Source organism: Camarhynchus parvulus, chromosome 4 (assembly GCF_901933205.1).
Source record: "Camarhynchus parvulus chromosome 4, STF_HiC, whole genome shotgun sequence".
Taxonomy (NCBI): domain Eukaryota; kingdom Metazoa; phylum Chordata; class Aves; order Passeriformes; family Thraupidae; genus Camarhynchus; species Camarhynchus parvulus.
Genome location: NC_044574.1, coordinates 45890619 through 45900594, shown reverse-complemented (window position 1 = coordinate 45900594; position 9976 = coordinate 45890619). Strand labels below are relative to the sequence as shown.

The following is a 9976-nucleotide window of genomic DNA, read 5'->3' as shown; positions in this document are numbered from 1 at the left end:
AGAAAATTATGGGGTAAGAGAAAAGCAAGCTCTTCAGCATGTTAATCAGAATCAGTCTTCCTGTTAAATGTTTGCTCCCTCAGGTCTTGACAAGGTGATGGCTTTTGGAGAATGGAGGTTCTCAGTATCATCTGTGTGCTGGATACCATGGCTTCTGTCAATCACTTGTGAGCTTGCTTTGCTTGCAGCAAACCTAACAGATGATTATTCTGTCTGCTTCAGAGAGCCTGGCTCAACAGGCCCTTCCCCTCCTAAGCATATGTCATCTTCCCTAGATAATTAGATGGTACATATCCCTTCTGACCTTTTGCTTCAGCTAGCCACCATTCCTTATTGCCACTCAGGTCGGAAAAGCGAAGTATCCTCACCCTCTGGTACTCTTGAAGGCTGAGTTCTTGATCACTTCTAGCTTGAAATGCAAAAACAGCATAGAAGATCTGAAAAAGGAAAGCCACATAAACAAAAATCAGAATTGAAAAGTGTAGCCACATGTTACTGTGTAGCTGTGTATCAGTAGCAGTTCTGTATACAGAAATGTAATAACATGTATAAACCAGCGTTCAACTACATGGCCTGCAATTTATACACAAGGCCAAAATAAAAAGTAAAATTGAAGCATCTGAGGAGTTCTGCATGACAAACAAACCAATCTCCAAGACCTCATCACCTTGCACCACTGGTAAGGTTTTCAGCTCACACCAAGTGGCCATGGATTGCATGAAGAATTTTTCAGCAAAGTTTCCTCATGGAGAATCACCTCTCCTAAAGCTCCTGTGCTCAAATGTGGCACATGGGTCACTTCTGTGCCTTGCTGATCAGCATTCTTGTCACAGTAAGTTGAAAAATCCCCCAATCTGAGCTATTTTGCAAGTTCCTGCTCCATATGAGAACCTTGAGGCATATACATGGGGTAGGATAATGCAAGTGTGTTTTCTGTGACACAGGACTGCCATTCACAGTTTAACTGATTCTCTTTTCCTACCTCACAGCTATTTAAGAGCAGAGAATAATGAATTCCTATGTCACACTGACAGATTGGTGCCACTCTTTTCTGGTGTGAAAGGAAACCATTTAAATTACTAACAGCATAATTTTAGATTTTAAATAGGAACAACAAGAAGACAGGCACAGTGTGTATCATACTCACCTCCTGATCATCCATACCCTGAAGAGCACCAGTCCCCGTGCCATTAATTGCAGGATTTTCACAAAAGTGTAAGGGTGAGCTGCTCTCACTCTCCTGGTACCCTGGACTGCTTGTGCTGCCATCAGCAGGGAACCGTGAAGAGACAAAGAGGCTGATGTCATCAAAATCATCATCACCAAAGCCATTTTCTGCTACATCCTTCTGTGCTTTGGCTGGATTGTATGGCTTCAGGAAGGAGGAGTACACATACCCTGTGAGGACTAGAAACCAGAATAAAGAGACAGAAAATAAATAAACAGCAAAACACTGCTAAAATAATTTCAAAACCAACTGTTTTATGCAGCTGTCAGTATGACAGAGGCAAACAGATGGGGCCAGAATGAAAAGAAATCAATATCCCAAAGGGAAGCTGTTATTGGGATATTTGTGCAGAGAACTCACTTCCTGTGTCAACAAGCCATCTGCTTGTGCTTCCAAAGGGGTCCTTTTGCTCCACAACAGCCACCAGCTCTCCTTCCTGCAAGTCAATATCAAATTCCTGCGCGGCGTTGCACTTGCGCTTAGCCTGGTACAGCGACTCGGTGCTGTAGGTGGCCAGCAGCTTGGACCTGTGCTCCTCTGTCTGCCGTGGGGACTCCAGCTGGAAACAAACACATGGTATTCATCCTCAGTAATGCTGGGGCCATTTCCAGATAAAAATCTTGATAAAAATGCTGCATGTGGCAACTGACCCAGTGTTTTCACACACAGACCAAAGAGTTACACCGGGACCAAATCTCCTCTGCCTATGCCGGAAGAACCTGTCCCACTGCTATGTTAACAGGTGAGCAATAAAGGGCAGATTTCAAAGAAATGTAGGAATTTCACTAATTAAAGACCTCTTAGTCTGTCCTCTGCTCTCAAAGAGGTGCTGTTCTGTATGTGAACTATCTCCTGCTTAATTGGTTTTCCGTAGCCATGACCTTTGTATTCCGATGTAATATCACAGAAAAAGCATAATCCAAAAATGGGCTGAGGTGTGCTAAGGCCACATAACAACTTGCATGATAAGGCATTAGGCAAAAAAAAAATCAGTGGTGCCCAAAATGGCTGCTTTTTGTGTGAAATTACCTCTCTAAATGAGGGCAAGATGCCATTACCTGCTGGAAGCATATTCATTTCAGGCTTTGGTTAGAGGGCAGGGAGGGGGGTGCTGCACATCAATGGGATCTTAACATACCACAGAAGCAAGAGCGCCTGTGCCTTCACTGATGATGAAAGGAATTCTACAACTGCCCCAGCTTCTCCTGTAAACCTGCTCACAAGTCCTTATTTTACTGTAAACTAAACTCCTAAAACCTCCAGAAACATCTGATGAGATTGGGAACACAGATTTCCTGCTGGATTTTCTGATTCTTCTGCTGTGGGTGTGTGTGTTTGTGCATATATGTGTAAACACCAGTGCACATAACCACAGCTGAGCACAAGGAAAAAAATTTCTGAATTAGAAGACTAAGATGCACTGTAAGAGTATTTAACAAAAGAAGTACCAGAAATATACCTTAGCCTTACCATGTCTAAGGGCATGGTAAAGGCTAAGGGCAATTTGAGGTAATTCAAGTGGATTTTCAAGATATTAATGTAAAAAAAGTGAAAAATCTTCAGAGGTTACTGGTCAATGAAAACTTTACTCCAACAACCTGATTCAGAGTCACAGTGGAAAGACAATGCCCAAACCTTTAGGTAGCATAAAAATGGATTTGTTTCAAAAGTGATCAAAAGAGGATGCTTCATACACAATTGGGATGTATGGTACTCACTGGAGAAGGAACAGGTTTCTTTTTTTCCAGGCTCAATTTTCCCTCAATAAAGATTGTAGTGATGTTTTCTTTTACAAAGTTCAGCTTGTGAACCTCCTCTATCAATTGATTCTGCACTTCACAGATGCTTGAGGAGGACAGCTGCAAACACAAATGTGGGTTAGATCTCATGTACAGAATGGGAGAGAGATTGGAGAGAGCAGATTTAATTTAATTTGCTGAGTGCTAGGAGTCAGGAAATCTGACAAGTTATGACTATTTTCTGCAGCGCCCATAAGCAGTGCAATCTCTACATATGAGATGTAAAGAGAAGAAAGGTCTTTGCTTAAAGAAAGTCTCTAATAGACGCTATTACATTTAAAAGACATAGAAATTGAAGTTAAATCATTAAAAATATTCTAAACTGTGATGAAAATGAAGAGCCTTGCATTTATGCTACTGAGCCACCTGCTTTCACATGCAAATGGGCATCTCAGCAGCTATCAGAGTGGCCAATGTGCTACAAGGTTTGGAGTAGTTTATCCCACAGCTGTGTTTGCGCAACTGAGAGCTACAAACAGGTTAAAAATTGTTGGGTAACTGAGTCTGTGCCACTGAATATGTGATTTTCATGTATGCCTAATACCAAATGCATTTGCTGATGTAAACAGGAAAAAAAGAAAAAGAAGGTAATTTTGTAGCCAGACCCTCGCAGAAAACAATGCCCAATAGAACAGCTTTCACCACATGAAAACATCAAATTACAGGGATGAAATTTCTTCATGCAGAAAAATCCTTAATTTTCCCATTAAATACCATAGCTCCATGTTTTGATCCTGACCTTGTTTGCTTAATTTTTCAGCTGCCCCTTACTATAATGTGCTCTGTTCCAGCCTTGTTGGGAACGAATTCTCCAGAATTGCCTTTCTAGAGTGCGTTTCCCAAGCAGCCTTGCTTCTGTTCAGGTGAGTGGATTTCTAGGTGTGGAAGGCATTGTTGTAGCTGTGTTTGTCAGGGGATTCAAGTCTTCCAGGTGAGGCTATTCATTACTGCTGAGAGATATCTGCAGGAGTTTCTGCATCATATTTGGGGTTTAAAGAACCTTGATTTTCATAAAAACTATTTCATTGGATCTCCTAACTTGTTTCTCTTTTGCAGTCATCTGTGATTCTGCAGTCTAGCAGCACAGGAGGTATTCATGCACTTTCTTATAATTTCCTGTGTTTTCTGGGCTAGTCAGAGTACATGCTAAGATATGCTAGCAGCTGCCTTCTTTTTGCCTCCCTGTAATACTCTTGCCATTACTATCACTGCAACAGCAGGAACAGTCCCATTAGGATCATTCTCAATGAAAAACCCAGGTCTGACAAGAGTTCAGAACAGAAGTTCCTCAAAACTCACTTCAGAGTGACCTTACTGTGGCCTTCAGTACATAAAGGGGGGCCTACAGGAAAGCTGGAGAGGGGCATTTCACAAGGGCATGTAGTGGCAGGACAAGGGGGATGGCTTTAAACTGAAAGAGGACAGGTTTACATTGGTTTACTGTGACCTTGGTGAGGCACTGAAATGGCTTCTGCAAGGAAGCTGTGGGTTCCTTATCCTGGAAGCTTTAAAGGTCAGGTTGGATGAGGCTTTAAGCAACCTGGTCTAGTGGAAGGTGTCCCTGTTAATGGCAGGGCAATTGGAACTAGATGGTCTTAAAATCCCTTCCAACCAAACCACTTTGATTCTAAGAACTTAATCTGTACTGAGCTTGCAAAGGAAAAAAAAAACAACCAAATCTAACTGTGCTCAGCAGAACAAAGTCACAAAATCAGTAAATCAGTGTAGCTTTGTAGATATGTGTCCTACATAACTTTAGCCAAAGCATACAGAAAGAAGAAAAGAGAAATTAAGGCACAGCCACACCTGTTTCTAATGTACTTACTGGAACAGGCACCATGACAGCAGAGTTTGATTGAAGTGCTGCAAGCATAATATTCCTGAGGAGGGTGATGAAGCAATGTAGACAGTTCAACACGATCTTTTTGGCTGCTCTGTTGAATACCTGAAGTTCTTCCACTAGCTGTGCATTTAGAGCCTCATATTCTTTCTTTGCCAGCTCCAGCTCTTCTCCAGCTGACCTCTGAATGTAGCTGTTGTAGTCCAACAACTTGTCATAGCGCTTCTGGATGAGCTTCTGGGGGCTTGGAAACAGGGCTTGCAGTGCTGAGAGAGGAGTCAAGACAAGCTTGTCCAGCTGAGCCATCTGGAAAGTACAAACCAGACCTACTCATTACTTTATTCATACAGTCCATCAGATGCCATAAGGGGCTGAGCCTGATGGCAGCCCATCAAGTAATCTGTTCATCACTCTTCACAAAGCTTTGCTGCCAGAGGCAGTTTCAAGCAGGGTCCAGCATGATTTAGAATCTCCTTCATAATGGGAGAAGTTCAATTTTTTAGATGTTAGTTTTTCAGTTTTCAGTGTCTGCAAATGGCAGGGGTCCCTTGGAGCATGCAGCCTCAGGTACTGCCCCTAGGGAGCTGCCACTAAGGGAAAACAGCAAGGATTGGTCAAGTGGTCAAATAAAACTGGGATTTCCTTAGCTGGAAGGCCCACATCAATATACAGTCTAAAGCCAATGAGGTCTTATTAAGTGGGAGACTTGAATTCTCTCAAAGCTGCATTTTTTTTTTTTCCTTTCTCTCTTTCTTTCTTTTCCCTCTCCTGGAAACAGCTGTAACTCAATTCCTCTTTAAGCAAACACAAACAATGATTTGATTAAATTAGGTTATGCTTGTTGGTTTTATCTCTAGTAATCAACAAAATTAGACACCTGGTTAAAAAAAAACAGTCTTCCTCAGACTTTTCCATTAGTCTCTAATTGTCTCATGGGATTAATATTGCATGAAATAAAATTTATTTTTGTAAGTAATTTGTTCAAATACAGCACAGGCTGGTAGTGAGTGAAATTCATCATCAGATTAAAGCCCTTGGACATTCTGAATTAAGTTGTTGGGTTGGATGTGAGAATAAAAAAGCAGCTGCCTCTGCATTCTCAAAAACATTGCAGAGTTGAGGACAGATCCATTTTAGCCCCAGAGTTGCTCTCCAATGCCAAGATGATGTACACTGGCTAAATAGCTCCTATTTTATTTCCACCTGAAAAACTGGGCTGTGTTTAGTGAACCAATTTTTGATGTATTAAGAAAGCAATTCTTCCAAACTGCTGGACCTGATTTCTTAAAAAGAGGCTACTGGGAATTTCTGCCCTGAAATTTTTCCAAAAATCTAATGAGGAAGGTATACATTATTGACAAATGCACCTCTACCTCTGAATTTTTCCAGCTTGAGCAGCTGTTTGAATAAGCAGCCTGTCCCATTTTGAAAAGACATTTAAGTACCTTATTAGAGCCAGGCATTAGAGTTCATTTTAATTCTGAAAGCAGAAGACTAGTTGGAAAACTATTACTATTTTTTAAATTGCTTTATTAATTACTATGGGCTATATTTGGATTTTACGTGGTTTCCCTATATGAAGGATTTGACAGCTCTATGTTAATATCTGGGCTTGATGATCTGAGAGGATTTTTTCCAGTTAATAAATCTGAGATTTTTACAGATCTGTGATTCCAGGATACATAAGCACAATATCAATCACAAAAGTCACTCAAACTGAAAATGCTGGTAACAAAAGTAGCAAGGCAACAATCTGCTGCTCTTTGCTGAAGTTCAGGTGAAACAAATACAGAATTGTTCAGGTGATACAAATTTAACACAAAGATTTTAGTATAAACCCAGGAATTTAGCTTGACCGGTTTTCTTTCGTTCTTCTAAGGAAAATACAATTCATTTATATTGTATTTTATCTTAGTTCCTACATAAATTCAACCAAAACCCCCACTTATCTTTCCCAACAGATTCCTGAGCTGGTTTTTTTTTTCCTCTTTTCTGCCCTAGTCTTCCTCACATACAGCTGTTTTCTCAGACATACAAACAGCTGTGTAACAGTGGACATTGCATTTACTTACAAAGTCTTCGCACAGATTTGCAGTGTTGGTCTGTTTTTCCAAACAGTCATTGACTTTGTCATCTTTATCTTGCAGGATTTCCTGAAGCTCAATTATATTCTGGGCAGCCAGATGTATAGAATCCTAAATGAAAAGATGGTAGGAAGATGAAACTATTACAATCTGTTTTAATATGCTGCATTCACTCATGCAGCTACTCAGTAATACTTCTGGAATCAGAAATATTTTCCATCTCCAACACCTGTGCGGTTGCTGTGCAGTTTCCAGTCATTGTGAGGTTGTTTACTGTGATAATATTTTCCTCTGCTTTGTCTATTTTCAGTGTAAACTACTTAAGAATCAGGCTGTTAATGTTCAACTCTAAGATTTATGCCCTAAACTAATGAATATCCCACTGGAATTCAGCTACTCTTCAGCAAGAAGCCAGCTTACCTTGCATCCTCAAAAATCTCTTTTGGGGGATTAAGTAGGACTAAGTTGTGTATTTCAGTTACTCAGAATTTAAATCTCAATGAAGTGTGGATCCATTTGGATAAGGAGCTGTCAGCACCACTGCAGGTAGCAGCCCTCCTTGGCCGAGCTCCCTGGCCTTTCCCTGTTTGCAGAACCAAACACGGCGCGTTTGCCATAAGCCCTGGTCAGCTGCCTGTTGATCTTGCCTATCTCCCAAACAGCCTCCCTGCCTGGCTAGGGCACACTTACACTTGGACAGGCCTCATGCCATCTACAAAGCTGGCAGGTGGTCCATGGGGGGGCAGGCTGATAAATCACAAGCCAACGCTCAGCTCTGGAGAGGAAGGTTGAAGCAAAGAGATTTTAGAGAACTCGAGCACTCTGCCCATCTAATGCTAACCCTCAACACAACCTAAACACAGGAAAAGAGAAGGAGTCCTTCCATCCAATATGTACTTTACGATGTTTTAATTTATGTGGCTGCAGCTCAGTTCTTCAATCTTTAATGAGAAGATTGGTTCACTCCCAGTTTGTCCTTCACTGCAGCAGATGGGGGTGACAGCTTCACACAGAGACTGAAAGTCCTGACTGTGCCACCAGGCAGAAACATCTTCTTTGCACCTGTGGGTCTCCACAGAACTTGCCTCTGTCAGGTGGAAAATGCAAAAGTGTGGGCTTCAAAACTTCTTTGCCATGGGCTCAGTAATGCAGTGGCAGCAAAGCTTATTTATTTAATATTCTGATGTAGACAGCCCTGCTAATAAATAATTTGGTGTTGCCCAGCCAGCAGAAATGTGTGTCAAACTGGTTGTGGACAGGGTTTGTGATCACAGATTGCAGAAAGGCCTGTACCCACCTGGAGATGTTGTGAATAGAGCGAAATGTTCTTCACACACAATTTCACAGTCTTCTCTAGACTTTGAAAAAACTTTTCTTCCTTATCAAAAGTTCCATCTTTCACCTAAAATAGACATTTGCACTGTTATTTTGGCAGCCAAAGGAGCCTGGCTAATGAAAGAAACATCCAGAGCGCTGCTAGAAAAATCCCTGAACTCCTCCCTTTGAAAACAGATCAACCCCTAATTCTCCTAAGCTCCAGCTGTAATTCAAGAAAAGTCAAAACCACTGGGCAACATGGCAGAGAATTCCATTTTTAATCCTTGTGGGAGCAAGGATTTACTACAAGGCCGACAAAACTCTTCGTTTTCCTGTGTGCTGTTACCTGAGGAAAGGACGGAGGAAAAGGTGGGATGGGTACTTAGGAGGAGAAGGTGGGATGGCTATTGCAGAGGAGAAGGCGGGGTGGCTATTGCAGAGGAGAAGGCGGGGTGGCTATTGCGGAGGAGAAGGCGGGATGGCTATTGCAGAGGAGAAGGCGGGATGGCTATTCCGGAGGAGAAGGCGGGATGGCTATTCCGGAGGAGGAGGCGGGATGGCTATTCCGGAGGAGAAGGCGGGATGGCTATTCCGGAGGAGAAGGCGGGATGGCTATTCCGGAGGAGAAGGCGGGATGGCTATTCCGGAGGAGAAGGCGGGATGGCTATTCCGGAGGAGAAGGCGGGATGGCTATTCCGGAGGAGAAGGCGGGATGGCTATTCCGGAGGAGAAGGCGGGATGGCTATTCCGGAGGAGAAGGCGGGATGGCTATTCCGGAGGAGAAGGCGGGATGGCTATTCCGGAGCGGGGCCGCAGCCGCGGTGCGGGCGCTCTCCCGCACGCCGGCTGCAGGTGGAGCTGTTATCCCAGAGCCGTGCCAGCCTCCCCTCTGGAAACGCCGGCAGCCGCCGATGGCCTCGGGAAACTTCTTAATACCACCCTGAAAACGCGGTCAATTCTGCCCGTCTTTTCCTGTAGGGGCTTCAGAAATCTCGAGTCACGTCTTAGTGTTTTTGCCGTGGGGGTGTCAGCGTGTTTCAAGACGTGAGTCGGGAACTTTCTCAGTCTAATTAAGCAGGAGAGGCGGCTGAATCTCTAACAGATGCATTCTGATACTAAAATGATCCTCAAACGTTTAAAGCTTAATTAGAAACAAACCCAAAAAACATAACCAGAAATTACTAAAGAAAAAAAAAGGGGAAAGAAAAATCACATATCCTCTTAATCAAATTTAATTCCCTTTTTCTCTGATTTTATAGCCTTGCTGGTGTCTGTCACATTCTGAATACAAAAATTTCCACTGTATAAATAAATGAACAATGAAAAAATATATGTAAGTGATTTGGATCAGAGAAAGAGGAGAAACACTGATAAAAAACAAACCAGGAAAAAATGGCATGTATCTTGTGAAGTCACATCTAGAAAGGCAAGTGACCTTGTATAATCAGCCATCTCATGCAGTGAGGTGCACTGGATATCACTTTCAAGGTCATTTGTAATTGATTTTCTTTGAGATTTTGATTTAAGCTTTCCTGAAAATGTTTATCCTGCTAGGTTTTGAATTACAACTTTGAAATTATGAAGGAGGATTTTACTTTTGGCCACCCAACACGCATCAGACTCATCACAGAGTTCTTTTTCTCTGTAGTTTTGAGGGTTCCAGGTCTTTGCACATGTAGAGGCAAACCCTGTGACCTTTCCTAATTAG

At 42.3% G+C, this 9976-nt stretch overlaps 1 protein-coding gene across 1 annotated transcript in view; it reads right to left on the bottom strand.

Annotated features, from left to right (window-relative positions):
- Positions 1 to 251: 251 nt before the first annotated feature.
- Positions 252 to 9976, bottom strand: part of ARHGEF38 (Rho guanine nucleotide exchange factor 38) — a 36009-nt gene continuing 26284 nt past the window's right edge. Inside the window, exons 8-14 of the mRNA XM_030947987.1 lie at positions 8249 to 8353; positions 6940 to 7062; positions 4853 to 5173; positions 2947 to 3087; positions 1589 to 1787; positions 1148 to 1407; positions 252 to 437 (exon numbers count right to left, since the gene is read on the bottom strand). Of these exons, the coding sequence (XP_030803847.1) occupies positions 252 to 437; positions 1148 to 1407; positions 1589 to 1787; positions 2947 to 3087; positions 4853 to 5173; positions 6940 to 7062; positions 8249 to 8353 (1335 nt within the window). The remainder of the gene's footprint in view (positions 438 to 1147; positions 1408 to 1588; positions 1788 to 2946; positions 3088 to 4852; positions 5174 to 6939; positions 7063 to 8248; positions 8354 to 9976) is intronic.